Genomic DNA, 20208 nt, shown 5'->3' with positions numbered 1-20208 from the left:
CGCTAACAAAGTGGTCGTCAAATGCGGAAGAACACAATTCTGTCGCAGTGAGCGGTGGCCCGCACAGGCCTGCGCCGCCGTGGCCGTGGTTCAGCCCGGCCGCTGGTTGTCTGGTCGTATGGTTAGGTGCAGGCCGCTGCCGTTTAAGAACGATTTATCTTTGAGCAAAATATAAGTGAAGCTGTGTTTTCCTACGCTGGCTAACATGTGTAGCTTCCACATAGCGGTGCTTATCCGTGGCCGTGGGACTGCCTCAAACTAAACGCAGAGGAGCACTCTCCTCTGAGCTGATTGATTACTGACGAGGCCAGCGCGTGGAAATAATTTTTTTTTTCATAGAAAGTGAGTAATTAATTTATGTAGCCGTTTTGTCTTTTCGAGGTATTCTGCGCTATCGAAAAATTCTATGTGAAGTGATTACCTTGGTTTTAAAGATTGTCATTATACACAGTGCGAACATGCTCGTGTTTCATGTTTCCATGAAAATGGTGCGATGGAGTCAAAAAAGTTATGGGTGGAATGAAAGGGTATTAAGTATAGGAGTATGTGATCAGCAATTTCTGTCCTGTGCAATGTCAGTGCCCAGGTGGTCGGCATTATTCCGGAGCCCTCCACTACAGCACCTCTTGGTTGGTTGGTTGCGACTGAGAGAAGGATGAAAAGGAAAAGTGCACGGGCCTGCCAAGCCACCACCGCTGCCACGTGCAGATAGAAGAGAGTTGAAAGATAAGAGGACAGAGTAAAAGAGAGAGTAAAGACGCGCGTCGCAACAACCGCGTCCGCCGGAACGGACGCTGGCTGAAAAAACAGATACACGGCCGCGGCCCGAAGCAGCGCCATCTTGAAAGTGTCTAGGTGGCTTTGCCCGAAGGCTGCAAACCGAATGCCTCGCCTCCTCCAGCACCTCTTGTTGTTACGACTGAGAGAAGGATGAAAAGGAAATTGCACGGGCCTGCCTACTGGCTCGAGCCAAGCCACCACCGCTGCCACGTGCAGATAGACGAGAGTTAAAAGATCAGAGGAAAGAGAAAAAGGAAAGAAAAGACGCGCGTCGCAGCAACAACTGCGTCCGCCGGAGCGGACGCTGCTGAAAGAACAGATAAGCGGCCGAAGCCGCGCTCGCTCTAGTGCACTGTACGCTCGCCGAAGCGAGGAGTCGTGCACTCCCGCTTTTATACCTTCCCTTACGTACGGCGCGGGTTCGGTGCCTACCGAGATATGTGAGGCAGTCACTGCGTCATTTCCTCATCTCCATGATTTCCTTTCCTCAAAATCAAAACCAACTTTTCAACGAAGCGGCATGCTCCTCAAAGGAGGCCCTCCTCCCAATGGCGTCGACAGATTCTGATGATGTCAAGGTTAATCCCCTTGTATCTGCTAGCGTGAAGATATATAGGATGGCGTCGCAGGGGTGTGGCAGATGAAAGATGATTAATCACGGCTTAACCTGACTAACCCCGGCGTCATGAAAATCGGTAGACGCCATTACGCTGGAGGGCCTCGAAGGGGCATCTGCCGCTTCCTATAGTTGTGCAGCTTGGGAACCATTTGTGTAAAGCAAAAAGTAAAACATAGTAGTGTGTAGCAATTAATATGCTGTCCGTAAGTATGCCGTTGCTGTAGTGATTTACGGCTTTAGCATTTATTATTATTTGTGACGCTAAAGGTGCCACATGGCATAAAGGGTGATGTCAGTAACAAAGCATGAAGTCCGGTTATGTACACAAAGTCACATAAACTTCGGGCGCAAATGTTTTTCAACTACAAGTGGAAATTCGAGTCAGAGTGGTGTGGGAAGCGGGTGCTTCGCAGTGAGGGCATTTTTTCGGCGCAGGAATAATCTCACTTCGCCACTGGTTGCGTACTGCAGGCGTAAGGGCCACCCGACCCGCAGCCGCCCAAGAGAGACCTCCTCCACCCGTAGGTTGGAAGGACTATGGTTGGGGGAAAAGGGGTAGGTACAGGGGGTAATAAGAGCACGTGTACGCTGCCTGAGGGAGGCTGAAGATAAATGTGTCAAAACTCAAAAGTGGATCTGGTGGCAAAGGGACAGAGTGCGTTTGCGGGACGTCTGTTAAACGAGCTCATGCCGTTCAGCATGTCGTTTACCATGCGATTCTTTAATGCTGCTCATAGATTTACCGGACGTCGAAATTCATGACGCGCCGTATCGGTCGTACCTGATGCCGCTTCCGCTGGACGCCGCTGCGCATGCGCAAATCACCTCGAGGGCGCCACATGGTGCCAATGAGCTGCACGCGTGTGTGCCACGTCGGGACCAATCAGGGGTTGCCACTGGCGGGTCGGGGAAGCAGATCACGGGAGCTGATCGCGGTTAACTGTCTTTCAGGCCTTCGGTGCGCCAGCAAGGTGCGGTTCCCGCTGCGGCGTGTTCGATTTCGCATCTGGGCTGTCTGTCTCGGCTTTTGTCCCATCACGCTGTCGAAAGCCGAATTTCTGGATGCGGCCGTGCCGATGCGCGAGGCACGCCGACATCTAGAGCGGTGCGATCGCACCACGGAAGCATTAGAACGTACATAAGACCATCGACTGCTTCAACCAGCAGCATATTTTCCTTAACTCTAGAACGTCGAAATACTTCGAAAATATTAGCGGTTTTCAAATATTGCTATTCGCTTCGAAGCCCGCATCTAATACCCGCATCACCCCCATTTCGATATTGGAAACGTTTGAACGTTCGCAAAATCCTACTATACAGTTTCCACAAAACTTTGTGGTTGAAGAAAAAAACCCCGGACCAGGAAGAATTTTTTTTCAGCTACGAAGTTTCTTTGTAGCTGCACGGCTGCGCTTGGATGATGGATGCTAATGAGTAATAACTCCTTTACCGCTTTCTTTGCGGTGGCATAAAAACTGCGTTGTCATTTTCATACCACTTCCTGCAGTTACTCGTAAAAGCATGGCACATCATTAGTGCAGAGCGCGGAAAGCACAATGCGCACCATTCTCTACACCATGCCAAGGTGAAAAACGGCACCAACGGAAAACAAAAGCTCTGTGTGTTTCCAAGAGAAATGGAGGGGGAGAAGCAATCGTCGTCCAGAACAACGGGTGAGAAACTGGCGGAGGAGGAGGCAAGAAGGTCGTGTGCTGGTACTTTCAAATTATCAAGGGATCTTAGGTCCTGCTAGCGTTGGAACTCAAGTGAAACTTTTCATATGGCAGGTAAGAGCTAGAGTTGCAAAGAGTGAGTTGCAGGAGGTGCGACGTATGCCTCCTGTCACATCTGTTACACCTCCAGTAAGAAGGCACCTGGCCTCTTTACAATGGTTCACGACAGCATTCAGTAAGCTCGTTTGTCATGTGAGCATTACATTAAGCCAAACTGTGGTATTCAACTTTTTCCACTCAATGCAATTATCCAAAGAACTGTAAATAGTTCACTTATTACCACTACACACACGTCCCCATTCCTTATTTACATGCCTGGCAGATCTTCCAGGAACAGTTGGTAAATTATGCTGATGGCCTAGAACAAAATTTGTTTGAAATACCTTTTTTCATAGCTGCGTTTTGCGGAAGAGCGTTAGTCCTTAGTCTGAACTATATATCTGTACTGATGTTCGGGATCGTTCAATTCCAAAGAAATATTAATTATATTTGTATTCAATTTGCAATCAAAGATTCGACATTCACACAGCTCTAATTATCAGCGCCTATAGTTCACGTTATATTCACACATTAAATTCAGGTACGATAAAAATTATGAGTGGAGTGAACCATAATACTCCAAGGTGACAGAGAACAGCTGTGTGTTACTGGTTATTGTGGCACCACGGCAGTTTGAACAACAGGTAGTGATTAGATATTGCTTTCAAGTGCAATTTCAGTGCATACCAGAGGGAGTGTAAGGATTCTCACAAGATTTACAATTTTAATGTGCTACTGCAATTTAAGTGATGCAACACAGTAATGCCACTAGAGTTATTTGTAAACAACTGCTTTACTGATCACTCAGAGAGGAAAACAAGCTGGGAAACACCACAGACAATGAGACATACCACAACAGAGAAGCAACAACAGTGATCATGCATCCGCTGAAATTATGTATGCACATGCCACTGTCAGTAGCCAAAAACTGCGACAGATGCAATTTAGCAACAGTTAAAAAAATACAGTAGAGCCTTGGTGACACAAAGCCGGCGATGTGACATAATAAAATTCCCCAGCCAGAGTGCATTGTGCACAATGTGCGAAATTCTGGATGTACCAAACTCTCCCCTGCACCACTACGGATTATACAAACGTGCGAGTCGTGACTGCATCCTCAAGCACTAAATGCTGCCCCTACATCGCCAACACCGCAATCGCTAACGGTGCTGTACGCACCGCCAGCAACGGCCTGCATATTGTAGACATTGTGATCGCCAGTCATGCTGTACACACCACAAGTAACGAGCTGTAGCCGCACAGCCGTGAATAAATCCCATTCGTAAACAGGTCTTCATAAATGCATTTTCTATGCTTCTGAACATGAATTTTATTTGTTTCGATGATACAAAATTTCGAATGATACAATTATTCCGCGACCCCATGAGATTCGTATCATCGAGACTCTACTGTACCGTATTTATTCGTGTAATGAACCCACCCCCACTTTTGTCATTGAGCTTTTCTTAGCGAGTTCCAGAGTTTCGTGCCGTTTGCTGCATGCCAATAACATGAAGGAGTGTTCATCTTTCGGCGAGAGCTCCTGCGGGGGTGATGCAATCGGTAAACTTGGCAGAGCGCCAAGACGCTGTGCACCCTTGACAAAAGCATCAGTGGCAGTGGTTGGCTAACACTCAAACGTTCACATTGCACACTCGTAACCGTCCTACGAGGTATTTAACCTCACCTAAAAAACTCACACCAAACCTTTAGGGCCGGTGTTCAGCATATTTGCTACATCTCGCTGCAATTGGCCAGTGCCACCTATGACAATATCGTCGGATCACGCGTGATACAGCAGACAGCTTTCGAAATGAACGACGCTAAACATTGGCGACATGAACGCGGCTGACTGCGTGCTTTTGTTGATGACGGACAGATGGACGGACGGACATGCGATATGAAATTTCGACTCACAAAAAAAATCTGTCAAAGATGTTTTCCCCATGTAATGAACCCTCCCGCTAAATTGATGTAACTTTTTTGGGAAAAAAAATTGGGTTTATTACAAGAGTAAATATGTTAAAACAAACACGTCAGTAGTCAAAAACTCCTGCAGCTGCTATCAGGCAGCAGTTCACAAAATAAAACAAACACAGAAAAGAAACCTGTATTGTCACAAAACTTTCACCACAGTTCCACAGCAGCCATTGAACACATTGAACGCATACAGAGAAGCATATAAATACACTCTTGCAAGATGTACAAAACACTCAATTTCATGGCATTTGCTTTGGCAGTGTAGATTGGCTCGGCAGTTTTTCTCAACTGTACACGACTGCGACTGCTTTTCAATCGTTACGATGCTAGACAGATGGAGCATTCTTGCTCTGCACAGGTAACCCATACACAACAGGAGCAGCCCCAACAAGGTACTGCAGCTTGCAGCTCTTCCTACCCAGCCGAACAGCCGTGGTTATGTCTGGGATGTGATCCAAGTCCTTGGAGCCCAGTTCGGGAACCCAGTGCCCGAGAAAGGTATCTGTAAACCTGTCAATGTCCTTGTCCGTGACATCCCAGAGACATCCCACCACGCATGGGCTGCAAAGCCATAAATGAGAAGTGACGGTCAGTCATGCATACATTTCTTTATTTGCATCCTCAAGATGCAGTGTAAGTGAAGCCATGCATGCAGAGATGGCTCTGTATGCATGGTAAAATTAAGAAGTATGTAATAACGATCTCTGCTTCAGTGTACACGAATTTAGGTATTGGTTTATGGGGGTTTAAAGTCCCAAAGTGACTCAGGCTATGAGGGACGCCGTAGTGAAGAGCTCTGGATAATTTCTACCACTTGGGGTTCTTTGACATGCACTGACATTGCACAGAACAGAGGCCTTTAGCAATCTGCCTCCATCGAAATGCGACCACCATGGCCGGAATCAAACCCGCATCTTTCAGATCAGCAGCTGAGTGCAATAACCACTGAGCCACTGTGGTGGGGCCTACAAGAATTTAGAAGCCTTCCTTCAAGCTTAATCAATGAAGAGGTGAATTTGATATTAACTGACATTTGTGGGATAGTTACCGAAAAACAAAGATAGAGATTACAGCTATCTCCAACTTACACTTCAGCACCCAAATGTTTTCTTTACTTTCACTTGTGGTAAGAGTAAAAAAGGCAATACACAGTTCTTCAATGGCAACTCTGCAGCTTACTAAATAACAAGTGCATGGCAGACGTAGTAAGACAGCCTTAATGAAAGTGCCAGTTATAGTGGTTATTTGTAGAAAGAGTAAATTCTTAAATGCCAAAGCTACACTCTGTTTTGAGGAACACCATTGTGGAAGGCTCTGGGCAAATTCCAACCACATATGGTGCTTAACTTGCACTGAAACCTGCATTTCATCCCCCATCATAACCTGGCCACAATGGCTGGGACTGAACCCAACGAGGTTACATATCGCAATGGTGGCTGGAAGATCATTGGCTAGACTTGTAGTTGGCCGATTCTAATAGGCTGATTTGTAGTTGGACTTGTTTTCGCATCGAGCCCCGATAGTTACGCATTCGTGCAAGTCAGTGGTCGTTAAAGTAAAGAAGAGGAGAGGGAAAAATGCCCAGGTGCAGAATCTGCATCTCTAGTATGGATAAAACTTCCAGGCCCAGGCAAGCAATGTTCGTGTAACAAAAGAAGATGTAAAAAAAAAAAAAGAACTCAGCCTGTCGGCATCTGTCTGTTAGGCCCAGTCCTCATCTCACGCATTCTTCATGAGTAATGTTTGGATTGATTTGGTATATCGGGTTTAACATCCAAAAGTGACTCAGGCTATGAGCAATGCCACAGTAAAGGGCTCTGGATGATTTCGATCACCTGGGGTTCTTTAATATGCGCTGTCATCGGATAGTACATGAGCCTCTAGCGTTTCGCCTCCACAAAAATATCACCACCGCAACCTAGATCGAACCCACATCTTTCGCCATGAGTAATGTGCGAAAGCAAGTACTAACGTGCGAAAACAAGAAATGCTGTCGAGGAAGCAGGAACTTCAGACACCAATGATTTGGCGAGCTTGAGATAGGGAGCAAAAATGCCTAACCCCTCTCAGACCACAGCTAACGCTTAAACGTTCACATTCCACACTCATAACTGTCCTGTAAGTTTTAGTGACCTCGTGTAAAAAATGACCACCTGACTTTCAAGGCGAATGTTCAGCACGTTTGCTTTGTCTCACCAAAATTGGTCAGCACCACTTACTACAACAAAATCATCGGATTGCACCATGACACAGCTAACACATTTTGAAGCAAATGATGCTAAACACTGGCGACACAAATGTGGCTGAATGCGTGCTTCTTTTGATGGATAGACGGTTGAATATTTGGTATGAAATTTTTACTCTCGCTAAAATATCTGGCGAGACTTGTTTTTTCTATGTAATGAACCCTCCCCCAAAATTGCAGCGGCGGTTGAATTTTGATGTAAGCGAAATTCTAGAGCCCCGTGCGATGTCAGTGCACATTAAAAAACCCCAGGTGGTCGAAATTTCCAGAGCTCCTTACTACAGCGTCCCCCATAGCCTGAGTCGCTTTGGGATGTTAAGGGGGGACACTGGTCTTGAGAAAAAATTTTTATTAATGAAGTCACAGTTACGAAATCTTCAGGGAATATGTATTTTTGTGTGCTGATTCTAAATATGTCATTTAATTTCATGTAAAACAATTCCTTGAGCACTTATGCACTTTTTATGCTAGTATTTTGCGGAGAGTTTTTAAGAAAATTTGCTGCGGGAAACTCGCTGAAATGTATACCATTGGGTTCTCTTGACACCAAGGAATACAATAACGGTAAAATTGTCTTCCTGCCTATCATAGAACTTAAGTTATAGAGTTTTGAAGTTGTCACTTGAGAAATGAGAAGGAAAGTGTGTATTCCTGTTTCTGAAGTGGCAGCTTCAGTACCCTATTACTCAAGTTCTATGAGAGCCAGGAAGACAATTTTGCCCTTATTGCATTCCTTGGCGTCGAGAGAACCCAATGGCATACATTTCTGCGAGTTTCCTGCAGCGAATTTTCTTCAAAACTCTCTGCAAAATACTTGCATAAAAAGTGCATAAGTTCTCAAGGAATTGTTTTACATGAAATTAAATGACATATCTAAAATCAGCACACAAAAATACATGTGCCCTGAAAATTTCATCACTATGACTAAATTAATAAAATTTTCTTTTCAAGACCAGTGTCCCCCCTTAAACTCCGATAAACCAAAGCAGACCGAATTGATGTCAACTTTTCTGGAAAAAAGTGGATTCATTACACGAGTAGGTACAGTATCTATGGACGGCCACCATTTGAGAGCCAGTGATCTATGGAAAAGGCCATTTCTCAAAGAGCCTGTACCCACCTGCCGCCAAGCCAGTACTGCAGCACCACTCCAAAAGGCTCGATCTTCGGTCCAAAGAACTTGAGGCGGCCACTGCCACAGCCCATTAGGATGGTACACGCGTGGCAGTGCATCTGCTCGAAGACCTCACTCATCAAGTACTCACGCCCCGATCCATGGCCACAGTAGCTGCAAGGAAGGCGGCCACAACTATATAAAGTGCAGTTGCCAGAGGCACTGTAGAGAGACTCTGCACTATCAGTGAGAGTGAAAAATTAAGAAGTGTGTTGCTCGAAAACATCAGAATACTGGACAATGCAAGGAGCAGTACTGGACTAATGATGAACTCTGTAAGTATACTTAAAGGTGCACTGAAGAGGAATCTGAACTCGTCTTTTTGCCGCGGGAACTCTGATCTACACGTTCTGAGCATTCTTAGAAACTGCGACTTATTGCCCTGTGTGGCTGATTTCCCTAATTAAATCGAATTAACGTCCGGCTCCCACCCTTTTTTTTTTAATTCTCCCTCGTACAGTGGGCGGAGTCGACCAACGCGGGGAGTGCCTTTCACCCAGTCCCGTGGCAGCTTGCCGCTCTGCCATCGGCGGAGTAATACGTAGTAGTCCGTAGAAGCAAATATTCCGCGCGTATTTTTATTTCTGCGGGCTTATTTTGCGGTTATATTATCTGCAAATGAAACTATTTATTCACGGAAACCTAAAAAACAAAATGAAGCGAAAGCAAAGCCTCTACGGAGCTGGCTAAAGGGCACTCCACGCGTTGGTCGACTCCACCCACCGTACGAGAGAATTAAAAAAAAAAAAAGGCAGGAGCCGGACGTTAATTCGATTTAATTAGGGAAATCGGCCACACAGGGCAATAAGTCGCAGTTTCTAAGAATGCTAGGAACGTGTAGATCGAGTTCCCGCGGCAAAAAGACGAGTTCAGAATCCTCTTCAGTGCACCTTTAATGTATGCATAGGCTGTGAATATAAATGGCTCAAGATTAATTTATCAAAATTGGGGTCAGAATATCTCAGAGGTTAGGAACAAAACAGAATACTAATCCCTTTTAACATTTTCCCTGCCATCCTTCACTCCGTGTTGTCTCCTTTAACATTTTTCTTAAATTTACATGCCCTTGTTGCTGTTCTTAGAAGCTGGAAGTTCAAACTCAAGCCCTGGAAGGCTAAGCTTAGCCGTTGTAGGTCTTGATTAGGGAGGAAAACGGCGCAAAAAAACGTGGACAAAAGAGAGACAAACACGACAGGACCAGTGCCTGTCGTGTTTGTCTCTCTTTTGTCCACGTTTTTTTTGCGCCGTTTTCCTCCCGAATCATGAACCAACTAGCCCAAACTAGAGTTCTTCTTGAGTAGGTCTTGATTTGTGGAGCCAGTTGTCCGAAATTCCTGGCGCTATTTGTGGTGAGGCAGCCGTAGGAGACTGCCTCCACGGGTGATGACATTGAAGCTACGGGCGAGCTTGCGGATGAAGACATTATTGCCGAAGTCGCGGATAACCAGGACACCAGTGATGCGCATTGTGATGAGGACTTCAGAGAACCTGTGCCCATGCGGTTCAACGTGCTTCAGCATGGTTCGTCGCTATTGCGCGCAGATAGAAGGCTGTGGTCTCAGCTGTACGGAGTCCATCAATAATATCGAAAAATGTTAGTTAGTTAGTTATATTGATTTTAATGGCGCAAGAGCAACTGAGGCTATGATGCGCCAAACACAAGATTAGAGCTTCTGTTAAAGGTGAAGCTTTTTTAAAAATACTTAGAGTTTGTTTAAAACGTTGGCTTTCTTGAGAAACCTAAAAATACATGAAATGTCAACCAGTGCCCGATCACCTAAAAGTAACATGGGGTGTAATGGGATGCTTTGCCTGTAAAATGAAGGCAATGAAGATAAAGAAAAAAAACTTTCGACTTTTTCGCTCTGTAATCTGCACGCAGTAAGTGGCTATCACAGAAACACATTTTTTTTTTCATCTCACTGAGTGTGTGCTGTTAAATTTACTGCTATTTTTATATCGAGGTACCTATTATACCAAACTAGTAGGCGTTTTTTTGAAAGTTCGATATATGCGGGCGCTACTGAAGTAATTTCCACGAATGTATGACTTGGGAGTTTTCCTCACAAAACTTTGCCATAGGAAATTCCCAGTGGCCCTTTGTTCCCTCTTTGGATGAATGGCTCTTGCACAGCAAGACCATCCCTGTCACTTTGGCACACCCTAAAGTAAAGCTGCAGGCAGTCGAGAGAGTTTAAAATTATATTGCCTGTGGCAACATTATTTCAGATGTACAAGTAGGGTTTTGTAGTTGCAGCACCGTTGTTACTGCTCAATTCAAGCAGTGCAGCTTTCAGTTGGTTTTCTGAAGATATGTTCTCCTTCTTGGTTAAAAGTGATGGAACGTCAAGGAAATCTAAGTTGCAAGGGACCATGTGATGAGTAATGTATACTCTGCAACGCACCATTTGCTGACTCTTGCCAGTTTCAAAAGCCCTGCTTGATGTTGACTCAGCAGGCACTGAAACTGCAGAGCAAGTATGGTGCTTTGGCAGCTGGCGCATGCGAGCGAATTTTCGCCCACTTTTTAAAATGAGGGCATGTTGTTCAGTGTTCCAAAGTGAAGATGCAGCATGGAATCGCCAGTTAGGTACCAGATTGATTTTGAAGCAAAATCTCTCATCTTCTCTATGAGTAGCGATGTTTTGCTTCATAAAGAATGAGCTCTCATACGTGACAGGAGTAGTAACAGAGACATAGTTCACAAGAAGTAAAACAAACAATTTGCCAACTCCCAAAAATGGGGCCTTGCTCACTAACAATCCAAATGCTGTGCTTTGCACAAGGCAGCTTGGCACCTCTAGCTATGTTTTGTCACACTTCACCCTGGCTACACGAGTTTTGGATGCAATCGACTCTATATGTGCTTTGTCGCGCCTAAAAAAAAAAAAAATTCCGGTTGCCCTGCTCTATCAGTCATTGCATTATTTCTTCAAACAAAGTTTGCCCGTACAAGGGTACTCCATAAGTTTTTTCAACTGTGAAATGGTTTCTGCCTATCTAGATGAGAGACTACTTGTGCACTGGAAATTAAAAAATAAAGTATTTACACTATGAGGTCTTTGCCGACGAGAGCTGCCTGGAACTCTTCCTTCTGAGGAGGCTTGCCAACCACTCCTTGCCAGCCCAAACTGGAAAAGAAAGAGGTATACAAAGACAGTCAGAGATAACTTGAACTCTGCATAACTAGTATTCAGAGTTTTTGGCCCCTTTGTGTTGAAATCAATGAAAGTGTGGAGTGGTTTATTTATGTACATTTATGTGCATTTATGTACACTTGATGTTGACAGGACTGGCTTGAACTCAATTAGAACATCCAGTTTCTTCGAAATAACAGGAGTCCACTGTACTACATTAGCAACAAATACCGTTCCTGAGAAAATAAATCAATGAAGGAACCCAATTTACCTTTTTCTCGGTTTCCATGAAAGAACTTAAAAAGACAGACCTTTATGACAAGCCAACAACAACAATAAAAGAAACCTTTCATGAATCAAGCTTTTGAATTACACAACACAGAGGCTATACACCTTTACTCAAACTGCATTTTCGAAACAGATTTTCATAACTTCTAATTAGTGCAGTCTGTGTGTGCTTTATTTCGCTGTTTTTGTTGTTAATTGCCACCCAGTGTGTGAAACATTTACTTGTGAGCTCATGCGCAACCTGTCTCCACACCACGCATTTTTTTTTCAAGTCGTTTTTGTGAAAGCTGCAGGCGTTCTCAAGCTATTGTATCGTGCACATTCTGACATTAGCCTTAAAATGGCATCCACCACTTCCAGTGATGCGGGTGAACAAGGTCAAGTACCATTTCAGCTCCCCTGAAGACACGAATGCGCACACGCTCTAGGGTTTTTTTGAAAGCGCAGTGATAAGAAAGCTAAGTGACAACAGCAACGGCAGATTTAGGGCACACTTAATGTATATTGTCGCAGACCTTCTGCTTTACTTTTTGCTTCTTACAGATTATTCCCAAGCTGCAATGTACTTGATGACGGCTACAACATCATCTATAGTTTGCGTCCAGCTCATTGTGCCGGTGCACAGCATCATCATCATCATTTATTGAACCCTTAAAGATCCCGTCTGGGACATTACATAAGGGGGGGGGGGGAGACAGTGGTGTGAAGCGGTCATACAAAGGCATGTAAACATAAAAAACATAACAAAAAATAACAAGAATAACAAGTTTGACGTGAAATTAACGTCAGGTAATTCAGATAGTACAGAAAATATATGGCAAAGCAGTAGTATATAAAATTAAACATTCAAATGTACGGAAATTAAATAAGAGGGAAAACACTTGTGGGGGGTGTCGCAATGGCACAAGCAGTTCAAACTGCAGGCAGAGCATCACGAGGGAAGTAGCTATAGTTGGTTCAAGTGGTCTGTTATTAGCTGCCTAAATCTGCCCCTGTGTTGACTCAAAGTGATGTCGCAACTGTCGTCACCTGCAGAATGAAAAAGCCTGCCACGGACGTACAGGTGCACGGATGTACTTGCCCAGCGAAGGTGCCTTCGAAATGGGCCTGGGTCCTCGGGAGGTCGTTGGTGGGGTTCAGGATGAAGTACGTCTTCTGGGTGTCCACGTGCTGGGTGTACACGTTCTCGGCCGCCAGGTGGTAGTGCAGCAGTTGGGCACGCAGGTAGTTCATGGAGGGCACCCGGCTCACCGAGTTCTTGAGCAGGATCGGAGTGCTCTCCCACGGCAGTGCCTGCACTGCCTGCACAGTACATGCGAAGCGACACAGGTGTCAGGGTGCAAGGCGAACACGCACACGTTTGGAGTACTGCTCCGCTTTCAGATTTTGAAGGGACCACGAAGACAACTGCGTTCTCGTTATTGGTGAAAATCACAGCCACAGGTTTACAATGAGTGATTAGCAATAGCTGGTTTGTAAAACCAGCTATTGCGTAAGGCCAGAAATGTGGAGGCCAACGAAAAGGGTTCAGCTTAAGTTAAGGACAATGCAGCGAGCTATGGAAAGAAAAATGATAGGTGTAACGTTAAAGAGACGGGAAGCGGGCGGAGTAGGTGGGGGAACGAACGCAGGGTAGTGACATCCTAGTAGAAATCAAGAGGAAGATGGTTTGGTTTAGTTTATGGGGTTTAACGTCCCAAAGCGACTAAGGCTATGAGAGACGCCGTAGTGGAGGGCTCCGGAAATTTGGACCACCTGGGGTTCTTTAACGTGCACTGACATCGCACAGTACACGGGCCTCTAGAATTTCTCCTCCAAAGAAATTCTAGCCGCTGCGGCCAGGATCGAACCCGCGTCTTTCGGGTCAGCAGCCGAGCACCGTAACCACTGAGCCACCGTGGCGGCCTCAAGAGGAAGAAATGGGCTTCATCAGGGCAGGTCATGTGATGGCAAAATAACCGCTGGTCCTGACGGGTAATGGAGTGGATTCCAAGAAAAGGGAAGCATAGCAGGGGGCGGCAGAAAGTTAGGTGGGCGGATGAGATTGAGAAGTTTGCGGGGATACGGTGGCCGCAGCTGGCGATGAATAGGGTTAATTGGAGAGACATGGGAGAGGCCTTTGCCCTGCAGTGGGTGCAGTCAAGCTGATGATGATGAAAATAAAATTATGACGTTATGCATGACACTATGATTGAAGTCCCCAATTTTCTGCAGCGGAAAAATTTAAATTCTGCGAAATGAGAACAAAGGATCAGCAATATTCATCGGAAAGCCTCCTGCACATTGACAACAGGCTTCTTTTAGCAGTTTTTTAAGCAGAAGAAACTGTGATTTGTAGAATTTTAGCACACATTCCAGCTTTTGCAACAGAAAAAGTTCCGCAGAAAAATTTGCCTCTTGCAGCACATAACAAAATGGAGTTTTAGCAAAATTTCGGTTTTGGACCTAGTAAATTCGGATTTCCGCTGCAAGCAGAGTAAAATGAAAAATCATTAACCAGGTGTCCAAATTTCATTACTATAATGCTTTTTGAGAAAGCCTATAAATTCAAAGAAAAAAACATTTGCTGAAGCAGTGTAATTTTTATTCAGAGTGAGAAATAACTAGATATATGGAAAAAAAAAAATCAATCTGCACAAAATGAAAGAAGATATCTTTGAAACTAAAGTCCGAAGGCAGTATTTGTCTTCCTTTAATAGTAATTCTGAAGGGCCAAGAAGTGGTGCATTGTTAGCGAAACACAGCAAGAAGCGGTAGCTCAGGCTACAAGGCGTGCGGCCCCATTCTTTACAAATTCCCTCGCGACGCCTCGAAACGAGACTTTCATGGTGAGATGTTGCACACTCAGTGGTCGTTTATCCGTTCCGCCATACAACCCTGCAATGGACTCCTAAATGTTGCCCCTACCTGAATACAGCAGCACACGAACAGGACGAACAGGCATTGATCTCGTGTCAGTATCCCCAAATACTGTCTTCATGCTGTTTTACCGTGCCCTTGAAAGGAGAGCACATGCTTGCCTTGTCCAGGATGAGGATGACTGGATGACGACGTATCTCAAAGTCCAGGTTTGCTTTCGACAGGATGAGATCGCTCAGAACCCCGTGTGCAGGGTGGGAGCTGCGGATGCCAAACAGCTGGCACAGTGCCACTGACAGCTGGTAGCTGCTCAGGTCTGCAGCTGAGTCAATCACGGCCTGCGTAAAATGCAGCAACGAATAGGCTCCATATATTAAGGTGGAAGCCTTTAATGTCTCATCGTTGTAAGCAGGAGTTGTCGACAGAAATGTCACGCTTTTCAATTGGTCGAAATGGTCGTGACGTCACAGTGCGCGAATTTCAAACGGGGCCAATTGCACTATGGATAGTAACCATGCAACCAATTGAAAGGATGGTATAGTAATGCTCCAAATAAGTCGGACTGAGTTTAGTTATAACCAATTAACGTAATTAACCTTTATAGTCAGACCAGATAAATAAATAAAACCGAGTAGAAAATTTGTCGAGTTCGGGAATCAAACCCCGGTCTCCGGAGTGCGAGACCAGCACACTAACCACTCCGCCATGCCAGCTCGGTTTGGAATGAACAAAGGCGTGTCTAGTGAATGCTGTGTCTTTGTTCACTCCCGTCTTCCTCCCTTCCGGTTAAGGTGAGGTTCAGGTGTCCACTGAGATATGCCAGGCAGATGCATTTCCTTTCCTCAAAAACCAATTTACCCATGGAACAAGGTGTAGAGCCGAACAGGCGATGGCTTCTGTGGACTCCCTGGCAGCGTTGCAAGATGCTGTGGCTTGCAAGATGCTGTGGCGTTTCACTTTTAGAGGTGAAGCTTTACATCTTAACATCAGTGGCACAAGCAGCAACAACGCGCTTAAGGTTTCGCCTCACCGCACTTTAGGTCAACGAAGTGCCCCCCTGAATTTTTTCACTGCAACGTCACAGAGGCTGTCAGCTTCGGTTAGGATCCAGGATTAGCTGAAGCAGTGACAAGAAACGAAAGTTTCGAGTTGTGCAATCTAAAAAGAGAATGGCACAGACAGTTTATGAAGAAAGCAATGAAAAATTGACAGATGTTTCCACTATGCTGCATAATGCAAGAACCCAGCGATAGTTCAGACATGGCAGTTGCGCGAAACACACACACAAGACAGATTATGGGACGAGCGCAAACTTACAACTGATTTTATTTAAAAAAAACCCAGCACATATTTAAAGGAAGAAAATAGAATGCACTTTGAGCATGCGCATCGAAATTATACATCATGTGCCAATCAGTAGCATACCAAGGCCTGAACTTACATCGCCTTATCGAGAAAGGCTACCTCACTATTGTACAGTGCAACCGAAGAATCACTGATGCATGCTTCTCCCCTTTTCTTTATGAAATACGCTTCCATCACTTCACGTGCGATTGAATCACGACTCTTGCCCAGAACTCTAATCTCATTAAGCCATGGCCGACAGTGACTGCAGGACAGGCAATGCTTTGCCAAATTGGATTCCTCCCCAGTTGTTAGCGATAACCCATGTTCCCGTGCACGATCGTTCAAGCAGCGTCCAGTGATAGCTCGTGTTCTGTGCTATGCTACCCACTTCTCCTAGCCTGCCCCCTCCATACCTACCTCTTACCATCCTCACTGTGCGGGGATCTACAGATGCCATCACAGATCTGGCCCGAGGTTGTTGCGACTAACAGCCATCATTGTGAAAACCATAAATGCATACAGCTCATACAGTAAGCTGTTGTTCAGTTGAAGCCATATAAATGAAGAAAAATTTTGTGATGAGCATAGTTTCAAGATAAGCAAATATCAAAACGTTCACTGACCTTACCGCACAGTACAAAAATTGAAGCCTTCCAACCAGCTTGATTTTGTCATGCAAACTGCACCTGTTTATTTGAAAAGTACAAACCAGGTCAGGAGCCCCTCCACTGTACTTGCACGGCACTTCTCGGCAGCAGGCAAGTATCTTGCCAATGTAAATAACGGTGAACGAGCGTGTTTCATTTTAAGATTTGTTTCTTAACTGCTGCGAGTGCCCAGTCTATTAGGACACAAGCATACCGCAAATACAGTCGAGCCCACTTATAACAAACCCGACAGTCACGCAGATTCTGTTCGTTATATCCGATGTTCGTAGTAAGTGGACTGTCTGCATAAGAGCCTAAAATATTCAGTTCGACAAAAGTGGCAGTCATTTGCTAAAAACTGTGTTATGCGCATCTACTTGTTCCAAGCAGACCATACTGCGGCTTTTTCCAGGTTCTCCAGGTTGGTCATCCTCTCCTTGCTGAGACTCTTCAACCACGACCAGTCAGCCGTCACAACAACCACAATGCAAGTGATTTATTTATCTCTGGTCAGTGGTGAGCATACCACATTCACACGGATGTGCCTTTCCTCACAAGGGGAGCTTCGCCTCGATTAGCTATGGATCCTTTACATGGGCCAGGGAAGCTGAGTATGCAGCAGTCACCTTAAGGAAGAACTAAAGAATTTAGTGCTACATAAATATTCTAAGCTGGGCAAATGTTTGCTGATGCAGACTTCACACTGCCCTAACCACAGAGTCAAAATCAAGCAGCTCTTGGTAAAGTCCATGGCATTCAACTAAGCATTATCAGGTTTCTTCATGTGCCTATGTCTTTGATACTGCGCTAACAATAGATTACAAGCACAGCCTTCAAAGATGCTTCACGAACGACATACACTTATCATTGCTTGGTTAGAATTGGCACCACTTGGCAGTTATTGATCAATTTTACATGCACATGCTCTTTATACCTAGCCTTCCATGCGTGCCAAGTTCCAACACATGCACATTATTTGCTCCGAGGGCGCGAGCTTAACAACATTCTTGCCCAACAAACTATACTTGCAGCCACTACAGAGCACACTGGCGCCTTAAGTATTAGTGCATAATATAAATTGGTTAGCACAATGTTTATTAACTCATCCGTCAATAGCAAGGTCATATACCAGGTGTCCCAGCTAAATGTAACCAAGCTTTTAAAAAACACGGGGTGTCCTAGCCGTCTGAAACCAAATGAGGGTTGTTTAGAGTCGCGTGACCTAGTCTGCAGTATTTTTTTCGTTCTTCAAGGTTGACTAATTAGTCAAGCTTAATTAATTGACTTTTTAATTATTGACTTCAGAAACAAAGTGTCAACGGAAAAGTTGTAGATCGCTTTGAGAAACAGCTTACTGAGACATTTGCAGCAAAGTAATATTTACGTAAAGTAGTTTTTTTTTTTACCGGCCTTTAACCATAACCCGCACAATAAGAAAAAGCTTCCACATGACAACTATGCCACTTCAATGACCCAAGACACGCCCTTAAAGAATAAAATTCGTTTTTTCTGAAGTCCTCTCCTCGATGAGACTTTGGGTGCACATTGGGGCAGAGAAGTGAGCGAGCAGCTGGTCACGTGACAACTTTCTTTTAAGGCCAATAAATAAAGCTACGTAAATCATAACTTGACGGAAACAGCACTACTAGCGGTTTTTCCAGGCGATCTAAAACTTTTTCATTGAAACTTTCTTCTTGAAGCCAATAATTAAAAAGTTAGCTAATTAAACTTCACTAATTAACTTTGAAGAGCGAAAAAATACTCAAGACTAGGACAAATGACTATGAAAAACCCTCAGTAGGTTTCACTGCACTAGGACACTTCGCCTTTTTTAAAAGTTTGGTTACATTTAGCTGGGACACCCGGTATATTTACATGCATGATCATACACAAATGCACGTACAGCCGGCCAAATCTTTAGCTGGCGTGCGCGACGGCCGCTTTTTCTGCTCTTCTGCGCTTTACGATTAGGCTAACTTGAGGAACGGTCAATATTGAGCACGGGTTTAGTGGGCCTGTGCTTAGATTTGATATTTTCGCAAGTTTGCTTCGTCATAAGCTGCAGGAGCATGGAAAACGCGGCCGTCAAGCACGCCAGCTAAAGATTTGGCCGGCTGTACATATGGTCGCCCTTCCCCATGCAACAACAACAAAGCAACAGGCCCGAACAGTGCTCACAGGGAGGAAAACCTAGCTCCAGTGGCCAAGGGCTCACCTCCAGAAGCCGGCTGCTGCAGCATTCCAACTTGTACTTGGTCGCTTTGGCCAACACCTGGGCTACAGAGTCCTTCAGATCCTTGTACGCACCAGCGTCGACGATTTTGCCATGGAAGACCCCTTTCCAGCAACCCATCCACGTGTTCTCCATGCTATCCAGCACGTCCTGCCACACAAAGTTTAATGGTCCGTCAGTGCATGGCAGAGCAGCCGCAACATGCCGGCCCCAAAACAGTCAAGCGACAACTGCATACACGACACAGTTGACGCTCTTGTACCTTTTCCAAACTGAATTTTGATCCTCTCCTATAAATATAGAGGTCGAAGTGTTCAGTTTCAGCTGGGATTATAAAAAGATCAATGTGCGGCGATTTCATTTTTTTTTTCAAATTCAGTGTTAACTAAAAAAGGTCAGTATTGTTCAGATTTACGCCATAGTTTGCTGGGTATTGAATATAAATAAAGGTTGAACTTTTCGGTTCCTAATTTACGAGAATTTGGCGGACTTTTGATTTAAAAGTAATTAACTCACAAATGGCCGTATTCAGACCTGTGCTTATAGATGGAATCGCTATCGGTAATTAAAAAACAAAGGAAATTAAATGAAAGAACAGTCAGATAAAAATTGAAGTGCAAATTGATTTCCTAAAGGTGCGTTGACACATTATCGTTGAATTGTGTTGCCTGGTTGTGCGAGAGAACGCGGCATCATGAAGCCTGCAAGCTGACGGCAGGAATGGAACTGCCGCTGATACGATATGATGGCAATAACATATTTCCCCTTAGTATCCCATGTACCTTAGTATGTCCCATGTTAGCATACACTAGTGTTGTATAGAATCCACATAAAAAGAACCAAATCAATCAACTTGAAAGAATCCAGAGGCGAACAGCAAGATTTATCCTTTCTAAATACAGCATAACGGATTCAGTCTCAGCCATGTTAACTAAAGTTTGGTTTGGTTTATTGGGGTTTAATGTCCCAAAGCGACTGAGGCTATGAGGGACGCCGTAGTGAAGGGCTCCGGAAATTTCGACCACCTGGGGTTCCTTAACGTGCACAGACATTGCACAGCACACGGGCCTCTAGAATTTCGCCTTCAAGAAATTCAGCCGCTGCGGCCGGGATCGAACCCGCGTCTT

General features: G+C 44.8%; 1 protein-coding gene across 1 annotated transcript in view; it reads right to left on the bottom strand.

Moving 5' to 3' along the window:
- Window positions 1-3416: 3416 nt before the first annotated feature.
- Sse (extra spindle pole bodies like 1, separase) overlaps window positions 3417-20208 on the bottom strand; it is a 67442-nt gene continuing 50650 nt past the window's right edge. Inside the window, exons 23-28 of the mRNA XM_089548034.1 lie at window positions 19064-19231; window positions 15016-15192; window positions 13077-13297; window positions 11621-11701; window positions 8517-8684; window positions 3417-5712 (exon numbers count right to left, since the gene is read on the bottom strand). Of these exons, the coding sequence (XP_089404160.1) occupies window positions 5478-5712; window positions 8517-8684; window positions 11621-11701; window positions 13077-13297; window positions 15016-15192; window positions 19064-19231 (1050 nt within the window). The 3' untranslated portion in view covers window positions 3417-5477. The remainder of the gene's footprint in view (window positions 5713-8516; window positions 8685-11620; window positions 11702-13076; window positions 13298-15015; window positions 15193-19063; window positions 19232-20208) is intronic.

The sequence above is a fragment of the Amblyomma mixtum genome, chromosome 6 (genome assembly GCF_055824585.1).
Source record: "Amblyomma mixtum isolate Tamu chromosome 6, ASM5582458v1, whole genome shotgun sequence".
In the NCBI taxonomy this organism is placed as follows: domain Eukaryota; kingdom Metazoa; phylum Arthropoda; class Arachnida; order Ixodida; family Ixodidae; genus Amblyomma; species Amblyomma mixtum.
The sequence above is the reverse complement of the archived record's forward strand: the minus strand, read 5'-3'. Positions and strand labels throughout refer to the sequence as shown.